Source organism: Zootoca vivipara, chromosome 1 (assembly GCF_963506605.1).
Source record: "Zootoca vivipara chromosome 1, rZooViv1.1, whole genome shotgun sequence".
NCBI lineage: Eukaryota > Metazoa > Chordata > Lepidosauria > Squamata > Lacertidae > Zootoca > Zootoca vivipara.
The window spans coordinates 116,425,991-116,441,961 of record NC_083276.1 but is presented as its reverse complement, the minus strand read 5'-3'; the positions used below and the strand labels follow the sequence as shown (position 1 = coordinate 116,441,961).

At 41.3% G+C, this 15,971-nt stretch overlaps 1 protein-coding gene across 5 annotated transcripts in view; it reads left to right on the top strand.

Annotated features, from left to right (window-relative positions):
• MAP3K20 (mitogen-activated protein kinase kinase kinase 20) overlaps positions 1-15,971 on the top strand; it is a 342,609-nt gene that overhangs the window by 81,597 nt on the left and 245,041 nt on the right. For all 5 annotated transcript variants that reach the window (XR_009558438.1, XR_009558437.1, XM_035135169.2 and 2 more), the window contains exons 12-16: positions 3,111-3,155; positions 4,330-4,360; positions 4,437-4,576; positions 5,053-5,115; positions 6,761-6,853. Coding sequence is in view for 3 of the 5 variants with exons in the window: in XM_035135169.2 (XP_034991060.2) it covers positions 3,111-3,155; positions 4,330-4,360; positions 4,437-4,576; positions 5,053-5,115; positions 6,761-6,853 (372 nt within the window). In the remaining 2 variants the exon portion in view is untranslated. The remainder of the gene's footprint in view (positions 1-3,110; positions 3,156-4,329; positions 4,361-4,436; positions 4,577-5,052; positions 5,116-6,760; positions 6,854-15,971) is intronic.

Here is a 15,971-nt window from a genome sequence, read left to right as displayed (position 1 = left end):
CACACGACTGCACATACATATATGCCTACTTCATTTTATTTGCATGCTGCCTTTCTACAGTGCAAACCATGCTCAAGGTGGCTTACAACATGAAAAAATGACAAAAGTAGTCATAAAGATAAATAAAACCTCAAAAGGTACACCACTAAATTGAACAATGTTCACATAAAGAAGATCTAAAATAAATATACAAAAAAATTAATTTCAATAGCGGCAGCAACCCCCCACATACACCAAACCCCCTTAAACAACACCCCAGACCAAGACTGTTCGCAGCCTAAGCTTTTGTAGCTGGAGTCAAGTTTGTAGCTGGAGTCAAGTAGAAAAAGGCGTGCAAGTCAGAGGACAGTTCTTCCAGGACTCGCAGCCAAGATGGCCTATGCAATGTTGGTTCCACGCTTAGGAACTAAGTCCCAAGCAGAGTGTAAAACATAGAAGACTGGGATGCAGTGCATCGATTGGTGGTGAATTCAGGTGAAAGTAACTTTCTGGGAGTGAAAAAACTGCAGTTTTGCCCTTGGGTATGGTACCATTGCTCTACAAGCTCACACTCAACAAGGTCTTTCTAATGTAAATCTTTGGGATAGTGGTTGATTAGTTGCATTCGGATTATCATTTGGACCGAATGAAACCACAACTAGTAGAACATGGCAAGTGGGAGCTCCACAAACTGTTGCAACATATTCCCCCATTCAGGATTTCAAGCATGTCGTCCTCCAATATAATATAAGCTGCTAGGAGCTCAAGCAAGTGATCCCATTCTCCTCCTCCTGTTTATTTTTCTTCTTCTAGTGAAACTTGAGATTCCATGACTCGCTGAGCATATTCAGCACCCAGTGAACTGGGTTGGGGGGAAAGGGGTTCCTTTCTATTTACAAACTTGTATACTTAGGCTTACCTGGGAGTTCACTGATTATCTAGAAATAACTTCCTCTTTGATCAATGGCGCTGTTGTGCTTCGAAACTGAATTAATTTAATTTGATTTAATTTATTAAATTTTATGTCACGGTCCACCCTCCACCTGAGGATCACAGGGCAGTTTACAATATGAAAACACAAAAATATACAATACAGTAACAAACAAAAGCAATACCCCCCCAGTTTAAAGAACCATAGGTTGTTAGCCAAAGTCCAAATATTATTATGAATATCTTCCTATGAAGCATATGATTTGATAATACAGTAAAAAGCATATATAAAGCAGATGCGTAAAGGTAAAGGGACCCCTGACCATTAGGTCCAGTCGTGACCGACTCTGGGGTTGCGGCGCTCATCTCACTCTATTGGCTGAGGGAGCTGGTGTACCGCTTCCAGGTCATGTGGCCAGCATGACTAAGCCAGAGCAGCACACAGAAACGCCGTTTACCTTCCCGCCAGAGCGGTACCTATTTATCTACTTGCACTTTGACGTGCTTTCGAACTGCTAGGTTGGCAGGAGCTGGGACTGAGCAATGGACCTTCTGATCGGCAAGCCCTAGGCTCTGTGGTTTAACCCACAGTGCCACCCGCGTCCCTATAATATCAATTAAAAACAAACGCAAATATTTTTAAAACTCCAGTGTAGATGCTGGCTGCGATAGAAGGTTGTTGAAAAATGAAATAATATGCACTCAGCCATCAGCATTTGCTTTTAGCACATATATAGAAGGTGGGAGCTGCCACACAACCCTTTTCCTGTTCGGAGTTCCAGCCAACCATCCTTTGTGCTCCATTCCATTCAATTCCATTTTCAATTTTTTTTACACCCATAGCCCACAACTGTCAAGCAACCCTTTGTGTCTAGTGAGCATGCTCAGTGCTCTGGCTATTCCAGGTCCCTCCACCAAGAATTTTTAGTACCTAAAGATTTTTTCCCCTCACTTTTGCAAAATTGAACAGTTTCCCCAAGCCTGCTTTTTTTTTTTTTTTTTTTTGCATCTTGTGTGGGGGTGATTTCATTGTGATAAGGCTCATCCCTTGGAGAACAAGTTCTGTGTTTGATATATAGGAGAAACAAACACTTGGATAATGGGTGGTGGTGGCAACTTTAGTTCATTTAGCATGAATTAGTTGATTGCCAGAGAACTTAAGAAGTTCATATCAGATAAAAAGGCCTTAACCTTCTGAGATCTAGTTAGATTTCCTACGACTTCACCTTCCGAGCATCAAACTACACTAGGACATCCTGGTCTCACCCATTCAATTGCTAAAGTAGATACCGTACTTTTCCGTGTATAAGACTATGTTTTTTCTTTAAAAATCATGCTAAAAAGTGGGGGCTGTCTTGTACATGGGTAGTGCATAGGGTGGACCTTTGATTGGTTGCTGCCGCGTCTGTCAGCGGCTATTGTGCATGTTATTGGTTGTTGCGTTAATGGGTGGTGTTGATTGGCTGATGCTCCAGCAGTTGAACGGGCAATTGGCAGCTTCTGCCATTGAAGGGACAGACGGGAGGCGGATTTTGCAACACGTGTAGGTTACCATCTCCTCCCATTTTCTTAAATTTGAGGTCCCCCCCCCATTTATACATGGGGGCGTCTTATAGATGGAAAAGTGCGGTAATGCTTTTCAAATCTGGGAATCAAATTTGGATGTTTGTTGATTTTGAAATGGTATTCTTCCATCAGTGTGGTTTGTCTCAACTAGCAACCAATTAAACATTCGTTACAATTTTTTGCAACTCCCAAATATTGAAATATGAATCTTGAACAGCCTAGTCGATGCTAAGCTTACAAACCTAAAAGCAAGTTCAAATTATAATTCGCCATTTAATTAATTCAGAGTTGGTTTAGCTCTAGTTTTATTTCCTCATGCACCAGGAGCAGCAGGGGCTGAAATTCTGACTTAAAATAAAATAAAAACACTTCCCTGCTACCATAAGCCAGCAGAAACGAGCAAAAACTGAGGTGAAATGGAAATGACTTGACTGAATGGAGAATAGTTTAGCTTCAAATCAAAATATATTTGTATCACTCATATGTAAGCAAGGCAGACTGTCCGTATTAATTTTCTCCTTGGAGAAAAAAAGGGATCTGAATACTAAATAAATAATCAACTACTAAATGAAAATGGATGTCAAGAGTCACAAAAAAAGAAAGAGTGCACCTTTAAATTCATATTTCTTACACAGTTGCTGCCTTCCTTTGATATCTGTGCGTGGACTGAAGAAGATGTGGTAAGCAGCCTTTTATTAATTAAATCATCCCTTTTTTTTGTTTGTCTAAGAATTCTTTAAGTAGACCACTCAGGGCTAAGCAATAACCCTGCAGTTGTGTGAAATAGCAATCAATGGCCGCTTCTCCCCTGTAGTTTAAGAGGAGAATACAGTGGTACCTTGGTTCTCAAACTTAATCCGTTCTAGAAGTCCGTTCCAAAACCAAAGCATTCCAAAACCAAGGTGCGCTTTCCCATAGAAAGTAATGCAAAATGAATTAATCCGTTCCAGACTTAAAACAACCCCTAAAATAGCAATTTAACACGAATTTTTAAATCTAATGAGACCATTGATCCATAAAATGAAAGCAATAATCAATGTACTATACAATAAAATAAATAAGAAAATATTGTAGATGATAAAAAAAATTTTTTTTCCTTACCTGCACTGATGATAGTCATTGTTTGGATTGGGGGGGGGGGCTTTTATCCCTCCCTCCCTCCCTGAGCTGGATTGGACGGCTAACTGAGTGGGCAGAGAACACCAGTTTCCAGCCCAGGTAGACAGTGCCGGCTTCCAAACTTCCAGGGCCGCCTCAGGGATCCCAGGGGGCTGCGCGCGACTGCGCAAAATGCGCCTCCCCTTTATGTGCGGAACGGTCATTCCGCACTCACACAATCAATCAATCAATCAATCAGTAGCTGAACTGGGTTCCGCACCGTCACAAAAACAAATTAACCGAAAAAGCCTCAAAAACGCAAAATAAATAGCAATGACAAAAGCGCCAAACTTAATCCGTCCCAGAAGTCCGTTTGACTTCCGAAATGTTCGAAAATCAAGGCGCAGCTTCTGGTTGGTGCAGGTGCCCTGGAAACAATAGCCGACAGCTTCCGAAAAATTCAGCTTCTGAAAAATGTTTGAAAACTGGCTTTTTGGCGTTTGAGAACCAAGGTACCACTGTATTGTAGTGGAGAGCCGACCAGGCAAAGCGGGGCTTAAGTTGGGCACTTTCCCCTGGAATTCCCTCCCCATGCTCAAGTAAGGTGTGGTTCCAGGCTCATGTTACTAGGTAAACACAGGTTCAGTGGGGAGGAGAGGGGGAGAAAGTCTGTGCGCAAATGGACCTCATTCCAGTTGTGCAACTATTTCATTGACTACGGCTCAAAATAATAAAATCTGTGTTATTTCTTCACAGTACTTTTGGATGCAGCAGCTTGTTACGAAAGGTAAGTCTCCTGTATTTGGTTGACCTTTTTTTGTCTCTATTTATCCATTTTCTAAACCGTTTCCTCTTTTTTCAAGGTGACACTTCAGGTGAGATGAGTATTTATGCTACTTTATTTAAGGAGCATCACATCACCGGGAAACGACTACTACTTCTGGATGAAGAGGACATGAAGGACATGGGGATTGTTTCTAAAGGCCACATGATTCATTTGAAGGTACTTAAAAAAGACGTGGATGAAAGTGGGACTGTTGAGAAAGGAGTCCATTCTTGTGTGGGGTAGTGGTGGATATCTTGTTTAAAATCCTTTTGTGGGGATGAACAATGTAGGAGACCTGCATTTCACTGTGTTGTTTGAATGGGTATTTTGTTACATATCGTACTTTCTGCATTTTATCATTTTGTAAAATTGCTTTGGGACTTTCTGGTTGTGGGAAATGATCAGCATATTTAACAAACTCATTACTTATTTTATGCATTAAAACAATAAAGGCCCTACAATTCAGGGCGAAGGGAACTCTGCCCCTAGAAACAAGAATGAAAGCAAACTAGAATAAAATTTCATGGGATGCTGCTCTACCTGGTTGAATGTCTCTTAATGAAAAAAAATGAATCCATAAATCTTTATATTGTGCAGTTTGGTGTGACGTAGAGTCTGGCTTATCCTTATTTTCCCCTCTTTTTTGTTCTTAGACTGCCATTGAGAAATTGAGTCAGGACCACTTCAATATGTTTCATTTTCCACCTCTGATTAAGGTAACCATGATTGTATTTAGAAAGTAAAATATAATGAGTTGACACCTGGGAAAGAAATCTTGGTGCTATTGACCTCCATAATCTCACGTTATATATATTTGGGTCAGATATAGTTCTCATTGAAGTGCTAAGCCCATGTTGGGCCTATACTACTTCAGGCTCTGTAGGCAGAGCTAACATTCCCTGTACAGTGGGACCTTGACTTACGAGCTCCTCGACATCCGATGTTTTCGACTTACGAGCGGAAAAAGTGGCCGCGCGCGTACGATTTTCTCGACATCTGAACGGAAAACCGGTTCGCGGCTAGATGCGGTTTCCTCGACTTACGAGTTTTTAGATGCAGTTTCCTCGACTTACGAATTTTTCAGTTTCCAATGCATTCCTATGGGAAACCGCTTTTCCTATGGGAAACTCGACTTACGAAGTTTTCGACCTACGAGTGTGCATTCAGAACGGATTAAATTCGTAAGTCGAGGTCCCACTGTTATAGGGATGGTTTTTAAGGTGTAATGTTTTATAATGCTTTCATATATGCTGGAAACCACCCAGAGTGGCTGGGGCAACCCAGTTAGATGGGCGGGGTACAAATAATAAATGTTGTTGTTGTTGTTGTTATGTGATTTATAAACTAGATTCCATAAAGAACAATCCTAGACAGGTTAGTTTCCTGTGTGCATGGATTGTGTTTCAGTATGAAGTACAGTCCAAGATAAAGGTTTACCATTTTATTGAGAACTAGGCCTTAGAAATGAGACAATAAATATTCTGGAGCCAGATCTTTGCTTAGTTTCAGAAAGTGGTAGATTTATTGATACTCACAGTACTGAGGCGTAAAAGAAGGCAGGCTTATTGTACTTCTAATAGTTCTGTAGAAGAGGAAATTTCAGTAGGAAAAATGCCTCTAGCACTGCCGTCTTAAAAATTGTCTTCATCTGTAGTTATTGGAGAACTCACTCAATATTTGTATGTAGCTTCCAAAGGGTTCAGAGGTCAGACATCTTAGGATAACCCAGCAAAACTTTGTAGAACTAAAAGGCAGTTAAACCCTTAAGACAAAGTTAAAATCTTTCACTGGCAGAGAAGGGGATACTATCATAGGTTCCCTTGCCTATTTTTTTGTTTGTTTGCTGTGCTGGTTTTTTTTTTTTTACCAGTAAGGTAAAAATGCTAGCTATATTTGGGCATTTAGGACCACATGGCTATAGTCTGAAGAGGCACTCTGAACCAGTTTCCCGCAATCCACTTATTCACAGTACTGATCACTGCTAGTCCACACAGACTAGCACTGTCAGCACAAATAACACAGCTGCTTCGTGCTGAAATAGTCACACGCACCTTAAATTCCTCCTGTAGGAAATACCTCTTATTTGAGGAATTCCTTTTGCGCATCCTGTTCTGCACTATCATCTCGGCTTGAGTGGTGACTAGAAACTTGCCCGTAGTTTACAAGCCGAAGGAAACTATTTCCAAAAATTGTACAATGCAAAATTACACTTTTTTTTTACACTGAAGGTTTAAGTAGCGTCAGAACTGTTTACAAAGATATTAAAAATGTTAAGTTATTTAACCCAAACCGTCAAATACCCTGAATTTAAACAAACAGAGATCTGAAACAAAAATGACTCATCCTTTCTTTCTGTGGTAGGATTCTGCAAGTGAAAATGAGACAAGTGAGGAGAAAGTCGTGAACCTTGAACTCGTTTTTGGCTATCATTTAAAGCCTGGAAGTGGCCCTAAGGTAAATGAATAATTCAGAGCTGCTATTATTTGTTTTCTTCACACGAAAACGTCCCTGCATATATTCAGCCAAGGTGCCTACAGATGGTATTTGGGGTGATGGATTTAAGCTCATAACAGGAAACGTAAGTTTGTGCAGTTGAAGTAGAATAAAGTGCTCTTTCTCCCTAGCACAACAAATCCACCTTATATAAGAAAATGGCTTTTGCAGTTAGGAGAGGGTGAGGAAATGCATTAAAAAGTGTGGAATGAATGTATGATTAACAGGCAGACGTAAAAAGATCAGGATGAATGCTCATTCTCATATAATATTTGGAGCTATTCCATTTAGAGAAGCAACGAATAAGGAGGGTGTGATATTGGTGTACAATATTACTGTTGGTATGGAGAAAGTATAATATTAGAACTTGTGGACATTGAATGAAACTGAAGTTTGGAAGGTTCACTACAGACAAAAGGAAGCACACAATGAAACTAAGGGGTTCGTTCTCACAAGAGGTGGTGATGTCTACCAGCTTGGATAGCTTTAAAAGAGGATTAGACAAATACATGGAGGATAAGGCTATTTTCCAGCCTCTGCATACCAGTTGGTGAGAGAGTGCTATCGTACTTCTGTTCTGCTTTTGGGATTCCGGCCCAATCGCCTTTTAAATCTGGCCGTGGACAGTCCGGGAATCAGCATGTTTTCACATGAGTAGAATGTGTCCTTTTATGTGGGTTATTTGTGGGGCATAGGAATTCGTTCATTTCCCCCCTCAAAATATAGTCTGGCCCCTCACAAGGTCTGAGGGACAGTGGATCTGCCCCCTGCTGAAAAAGTTTGCTGACCCCTGCCTTAGAAGAGTATGAAGAAGAAGAGTTTGGATTTGATATCCCGCTTTATCACTACCCAAAGGAGTCTCAAAGTGGCTAACAATCTCCTTTTCCCTTCCTCCACCACAACAAACACTCTGTGAGGTGAGTGGGGCTGAGAGACTTCAAAGAAGTGTGACTAGCCCAAGGTCACCCAGCAGCTGCATGTGGAGGAGTGCGGAATTGAACCCGGTTCACCAGATTACGAGTCTACCACTCTTAACCACTACACCACATTGGCTCTCACTAGGGATCTGGCTGGGCAGAATGGTGAAGTAGATGAGCCTTTGGCCTGAACTGGCAGGCTCTTCTTATTTTCTCATGTTCGTTTATCTGCAAACAGATCAGAATGAATTCTCAACAGAGACCAGATACGGTCCAACCTCAGTGTAAGCTTTGTGCCAGCAAATCAAGATGCATGCTCAATAGACAGGTTATCTGGCAGTTCCCTCACTGCAAGAAGTGAGGTTATAGGGAACCAGGCAGAGGGCCTTCTTGGTAGTGGCGCCCGCCCTGTGGAATGTTAATTGTGTGTCGAGGCTTACCAGAAATCACCCTTAAGTAACTCACAACAGACACAATAATTTAGGTTTGGTTTTTGGCATTAATTTTGGCCACAACTTTATTTAAATACAATTTTTAATCCGAGTGTTGGCTTAGGCTTTTGGTTAACCATTCGTCCTTCCTTAAGAAGGACCATCTCCATCTGTCCACTTGGGACAGGACTCAACTCATCTGTCCACTTGGGACAGGACTCAATCATCTGTCCCCTTGGGACAGGACTCACATCATCTGCCCTCTTGGGGCAGGACTCTCTTCATCTGTCCACTTGGGACAGGACTCACCACTGTCCACCTGGACAGTACCAGCTCCGACTTCCCCAAGGGTAAAGGGAAGTCAAGTGAACACTCCTGGGAGAGGAGGTAGCTGAGGCCAGACATTCTCTCCTCTCTTTTTCCAAGAATATTCCCCAAGGCTCATACTCTTATAATTGGCTCCTCCAGCCCCGCCTATGGTGGGGATGTAAGGACGAGAGCGTAAGCCCCGGGATTCCTTTAATTCAATACTTCTATGTGGAGCAACAAAAGGAGTGGGGGGGTAGGCATCTGGATGCCACACCCCTCTTCCAACCAATTCAATAACCAAAAGCCTAACCGCCAACCTAACAAGTTGTGACAATTTGCTAAGCAATAGGCGAAAACCAAGAGACAAAGCCAATCAGCCAATTGGGAAAATTCCTACTGGGCCCCTGAATACAGGCGACCCCTTGAAAGGCAAAGCAATGTCAGGCTAAAACCTGTAAAAGAAAGCGGCGGGTGGGAGGGAGATTCAAACGCCAAGGCAAGAGTGATAAGAAAATGGAGGAGCTGAGTTTAAATGGGGGGCCCCTCCACCAATCCCATTACACGCATTTAAATAACCAAACCCCCATTACTCAGCAAGAGCTGTGGCCTAGGCCCCAGCCAAACCCTTATTAGATTTCTTACCAGTCCTACCACAACCCACTTTATATTTAATGATATAAAACACTGAACCAAACAATGCATTAAGAATGAGCACAGGGCTCAGCATTTCTAGCGCTGTCATACTTCAGAATGGAAGACTGGGTCACATCATCAAGTGCTTCCCCATACCCCAATAAGTTGCTGTTTCTGGAAAGCTAGGGCATCAAGTTAGAAAGGTTCCAGCCCAACCTTCTCTGTGGTGAGCTGGTTTCCTGTAAGACGGTCTTCTCTTCTAACACCAGGTTTAGATTGAAGCTGAAATCCAAAGTGATTGGAAAACAAAAATGAGAAGCTGTGGGCTATATCGCCCAATTCAGTTGCTCAGTTCCCTGCTTGTTAAATCAGAGTTTAGCAGCCAGGAATGAGCGATGAGACCCCTCTCCCCTCCCTCAGGTCCTACATACTGGTTTAATTAAACCGTAGTTAGTCATTCTGTCCAAAATTGGGGTACTAGGGTTTCATGTTAGTTTCCTAACTAGGCTCTTAAGCCAACTTCAAACTCTTCTAGTAAATTGACATGGTCAGAGCCATCTGAGTCATACTCAGAGTTCAATGTGAGGTGACTGTGTTCTTTCTTAACATGGACCACTCCGATCTGCTGAAAACTTTATGTATCTGTTCCCTCAGTGCAAATAATCTCTATCATGAATTATGTTTGCAGAAAGTGTTTTGACTGGCTTGCAAATGTCACTGTGTATGCCGAGTTGCAAGCAACATGAATACTGTCCTTAGGCAGCAAAATGTCGTCGTCTATTGGACTATACACCATCCAGTGAGAAGATGAAATTACCAATAGTCATAATTAAGTGGCCTGAGACAGATATAAGTGGTAGGTTGACACTTAAAGGTAAAGGTAAAGGGACCCCTGACCATTAGGTCCAGTCGTGACCGACTCTGGGGTTGCGCGCTCATCTCGCATTATTGGCCGAGGGAGCCGGCGTATAGCTTCCAGGTCATGTGGCCAGCATGACAAAGCCGCTTCTGGCAAACCAGAGCAGCACATGGAAACGCCATTTACCTTCCCGCTGTAGCGGTTCCTATTTATCTACTTGCATTTTGATGTGCTTTCGAACTGCTAGGTTGGCAGGAAGGTTGACACTTAACCCACCACAAACAGAACATCCATTTAGTAATGTAGGGAAATATAGAAGTTCTTCTGTGTTTCAATCTTTCTTTCTTTTTGTATTCCGTTAAATATATTTAATAGAGCTGTGTCTGCTCTGCATTTAGAAGACCCTTCGGTTGTACCCCAAGGCTAAGTATTGGGAATAATATATCCTAACTGTAAGAGCAGCTCAATAAGAGAATTACTGTATCTACCTTTCGAAAGATTATGAAATCAACTTCCTTGGAGGTTTGAAAAGGAAAAAAGAGGAGCTGTTGTGAGGGGGCATTTGTTGTGGGTACTCTAAGTATATGCAGTGGTACCTCGGTTCTCGAACTTAATCCATTCTGGGAGTCTGTTCAACTCCCAAAACCATTCGAAAACCAAGGTGCGGCTTCTGATTGGCTGCAGGAGCTTCCTGCACTCAAGCGGAAGCCGCGTCAGACGTTTGGCTTCCGAAAAACGTTCGCAAACCAGAACACTTACTTCCGGGTTTGCTTCGTTCGGGAGCCGATTTGTTTGACAACTAAGCCTTTCGAGAACCAAGGTACCAGTGTATGTTCCTGTTGTTGGCAAAGGGGTGGACTCTGTCATTCTTCCAGCTATATGATTCTAGGGGGGCTGAAGATAATACTAAGATTTCAATTAAATTTAGCCTTTATAAAGCAGGTAATTGAGGGCTCACCAGACCACACTATTTGACACACCTCTTGATATAAAAACAGAGATGTCTATAAAGTTGTTTAATTGAATGGTGACAAAAGCTTGGATTCTCGAAAAAGCACATCTAAAGATTTAAAACTACATATCAAATTCACACACAAAAACCTACTGGTATTCTTTAATAAAAATGATGGGTATTTTATTGGCATTCTTGGGTTTATGATACTGCTTATGACAGGCAGCCTGACTCGAAACATAGAGTCCAATGTATCTGAACATTTGTACCCAGCAACAGCTTCCTACCAACCTTTCAAAGATTCCTGCATTTGGGGTGGGGGTTGGACTAGATCAGACTTCCTCAAACTCGGCCCTCCAGATGTTTTGAGACTACAGTTCCCATCATCCCTGACCACTGGTCCTGCTAGCTAGGGATGATGGAAGTTGTAGGCCAAAAACATCTGGAAGGCCGCATTTGAGGAAGCCTGGACTAGATGACCCTTATCGTCCCTTCCAACTCTAGAATTCTATGGTTCTACAATACTGGCTCCACAGCTATTCTGTTGGCGCTATACACACTTGAAGCTCTTCTAGGTTGGTGTGCAGCAAATTTGAGCTTAAGCCCAAGAGACTTTCAAAATACTGCTCTTGCAATCCCTTCGGCAGTGGACAAGCTTGAAGCCACAGTAGCTCCTTTCGAAATATAATTTCCCGTCTTAGAATTCCATCCGTCTAAAAGCCACTAAAACCTGCTGTTTGCAAAGTGCTGGAGACAAACATCTATTTCTAGTACCTAAGCAATTCATTATTATGCATAACTTCTACCTCACAATACTTGAAACAAAGAGAACAGCAAGCAAAACATAATTTATTTATTTCTTAATAATAATAATAATAAACCCACCCTGCAATAAAATGCTGCCTATTTTAATTACATTTGAGGGTTTGATTCTGTGCTCCTTGGCCAGAATTGCAACCAATTTGGGGTGGTTTCCTGAATCTTGCTGGAGCCTTTGTAGTAATGAAAACCCATAAGTTACGTACACTGATGTTTTGTTTACCGTTTTTAATGAACACCTCTTCCCTAAAACCAGGGTTTTTTTTAAAAAAAAACCAAAGACTTCTATCCCCCCCAAAAAAAAACCAATGAAAAAACAACAACACCCTGCTGTGTTAGCAACCCCTCTCTTCCCTGGTTTCCACTTGGCAGCAGACTCCCTTGACCCAAGGCTGGGGCCATTGTTAAGGCTATAACACATTTACATATTTTGCAATAAAACATCAGTTATTTGCATTACTGTGTCAAGTTTTATTTGATTCTTTCACCTAAAAATGACTCATTTTCCTTTCTTGTATTCCCCCCCCCAAAAAAATAAAAAAACCCAACTACTCTAAGCTTGTTTGAGAATAATCAAAAATTGCCCATTTAGCTAGAAGTCATTTTCTTTTCAAAAGGCAAATGTTATTTAATCTTTCAGCTGTTCATTGTGCCATCATAAATACTTTCTTTTCAGCACAGTTGTGGGGACTGAAATGAGCCCACTAATTGCCTCCCATTTCGACTGACATGTGGTGGTTTAGTGGAAAGGGAACACAGCGGGGAGAAGGAAATAGGAGGCTGAGAAAATGAGAGCTAATTATTTTCACTGCCTCATGTCAGGCTCTGTGTCAGCCTTGTTTTTACAAACTGGAAGGTTTAGCACTAAATAAAACAAACTGGCGTCATGTTTTTATATACTGGCAGTGTCATGGAAGCAGCTGCAGATCTCAAAGACAATATAATGCCTGCGTTCGCATGGACACCATCTGACAGCCACCGTGAGCCACTACTAATGAGGATATCACAGTGGTGCCAAGTGAAAGGTGCTGAATTATGTATGATTCTTCAGTACAGCAATAGTCCTGTACATCATTATGAGGCATTGTTTTGCTGAAAGAGATTAAAACATTCTTAGTTCCAGACCCTGCAACCCTAAACACGCTACAAGAGGTTATTGATGGAATTTTGAGGGAGAGTTTCTTGCAGATTTCTTTTTTTTAAGGGTTTTTATCGTTTATTATTATTATTATTATTGTTATTATTAAATCTATCTCTCTATTTCCCTTTCCTTCTCTCTCTCTTTCTCACTCTCTCTCTCCTGGGACAAAGCAGTGGTGGGTCATGACACTATATATAAAGAAGAGAAGCAAATTAACCATACTTGTGTTATCTCCCTTTAAATCGGGCATAAGAAAATGTAGCGTAGCAGAGTTAGCCTTAATGATAAATAACCCAGGTGCTCACACTATAGAAGTTCCAACTCTTACTGCCTTTAAAACAGCAGGTTTCAGCAGCTGAGATAGATAATAGTGGAGAATGTAAAGGAGCTACTGGGAGCTTAAATTATCAACATGCTATGACTTTTAATACCAGCATGATCAGGTTTTTCCTTTCCCCCATGTTTGCTTCATCTTACATTACATCTTATATTTTTCAATACCCAGTTGCCTGCTATGATGGCACTTCCATTTTTCCTCTCATTTATCTTCCTTTTCTGTTTCTCCTTTAGTTTGCTCTAACTCTTGAATTAAAAGAATAATAATAATACGTTCTAATTTATAAAATTCCTATTTTGAATATAGGCCTCCTTCAAAACTGACTATCCCTCCCTCCCACACACCCACCTAAAAAAAAAAGTTATGAATATTCTGCAACGTAAAGTGTTACTTATTTTACCAAATTCTATGACTTCACAGTGGGGTTCAGATAATGTATGTAAGGGAAAGTCACCATGTTCAGGAAGCAGCTTGAGTTTTTAAAAGCCTCACTACCAGAACAGATTTGATAATTTGTGGAGGGGATAATGTTTCATTATTGCTTTCTCCTTCCACAGCCACTTTCAAAATCTCCAGAATTTTCAGTTGGTTTTAGGGTTCGTCTTATTATTATTGGTTTGCACAATTGCTTCCTCAGATTTTAAAGAATGTAATAATGTAATAATTTGCTGCTACAAGCTTCTGTCATGAGACCTTTGGTAATTAGGATGGGATTTCATAGCTGACATAATACATCCCTAGCTTCTACCAATATTAAATAATGATACAATACAAATATCTATATTAAATAATAACATAATACTGCTTTGTGGAATGTTCTGCTTCATATCTTATAGTAACTCATACAATAATGTGAGGGAGGCTAATACCGTACCTGTATATTCCTGTGTATAAGACTACTTTTTAACCCAGGAAAATCTTCTCAAAAGTCAGGGGTCGTCTTATACGCCGGGTCGTATTTCTTATACGGCGAGTATATCCCAAACTATATTTTAACTGGAAAAGTTGGGAGTCGTCTTATACGCCGGAATATACGGTAATCGTTCACACAACATGGTAAACCACGGTTTACCACTGCATGGATGAGGTTGAGCAAAGCAACAGTTTCTCATGGGCTTCTCTTCTTGGTTGTTTGGCTCCAAAGTATGAGGAATTTGGCTTTCACATTACATTAGAACCAGAGATAATAAAAAAACGCTCTGCCTAATTAAACATGCACGCTTCATGACTCATGAGTTGAAATTGGCTTGTGTTGAAAATGGCCAGAGTTCATTTTAAACCATGATGTCTGCTTTGAACAGAATGCTAAGCTGGGATTCTAAAAAAGCACTTTCTTCTTCTTCTTCTTCTTCTTCTTCTTCTTCTTCTTCTTCTTCTTCTTCTTCTTCTTCTTCTTCTTCTTCTTCTTCTTCTTCTTCTTCTTCTTCTTCTTCTTCTTCTTTTCCAGTTGAGCTTATTTTGGCTCAGCCACATAGCCCTAAACCATGGCTTAGTGTTGCGAATAAATGCAGCCAATCTCTGTTGCTGCACCTCTTCTCTCTCATAGCTCATAAAGGGTGAAATCATTATGCGCAAGAGTTCTTTGGCACAGGAGAGCAGGGGTCAAAGGGGGTCGGCGACCCACAGCTCCTTCTTCTGGATCTAAAGAACTAATGGACAGCACAGCTTCTGGTCCATTTTTAATAGTATGGGGCTATCGGATCTGTTTAAACTGTCAGAGTAAGAAATGCCATGGTTTTTACATCATGGCTTTACATAGAGTTTTAGCTAAAGAGAGTAAGTAGCAATTGTAGTTGTTTTAGTCTGAATGGTGAGAAATGATGGGGAAACTTTGCGAACCTATAAAACAAACAAAACATTTTAACTTCCATTTTTCCATGTGAAATTCTCCATGGGAATCTTCAATTAGCAAACCCTTTTTAATGTGATTTTGTTGTTTTGTGGGTGTTGTTTCTTAGACTAAGGCTGCAGTCCTAATGTAGGAGGCAGTCCCCGTGAAGATGACTGAATAGACTTATATGAAGTCCTTCTGGGGTTTTGCCAGCAATGCAGAGAAGTGCTCTTTCTCTCCTCCATCCTTTTTCATGATTTTATTTTTTAAAATAAATGATCATGGGAGTTGTAGGCCAAAACATCTGGAGGGCCGCAGTTTGGAGATGCCTGCTCTAAACCTCTCTAGCTCAGAGGTGGGGTAGGTGTCAGGTGATCAGGAAGGCTTGGGGTCCAAGCCCTTCCCCTTTCCTCCCCAGACGTGCCCCAATCTCCCCCCTTTTTGACTCTACCAACATTGTCTATATGGCCAGGATTTGGTAAGCTTCTGCAACAGTGAGGAGGCAGGATCTCCTTCTCTCTTGTTCGAGCTTTCTTTCCAATGGAGGAGTCCTGCTGTATCCTGAGGCCTCTGGGACACCTTCCCAGGGGCCACAGGATGGCAGATTTAATTTCTGATAAGCTATATGATGCTCTTGTGGAAGGTGTGTCTGTGTTAATATACAACCGAGAAGCCAGAATTTTTTCTGTGCCCTGCAATTTATCCTGTTCTGCTTTGAACTGAAATAACAAGAAAAGAAGAGTTACTCATATGAACCTCATTGGTATTAAAAGAATAAGGCTACAATCCTATACAGCGGAGAAGCTGTGGCCCTCCAGTTGTTGCTGGACTCCAGTCATGCCTAGCCAGT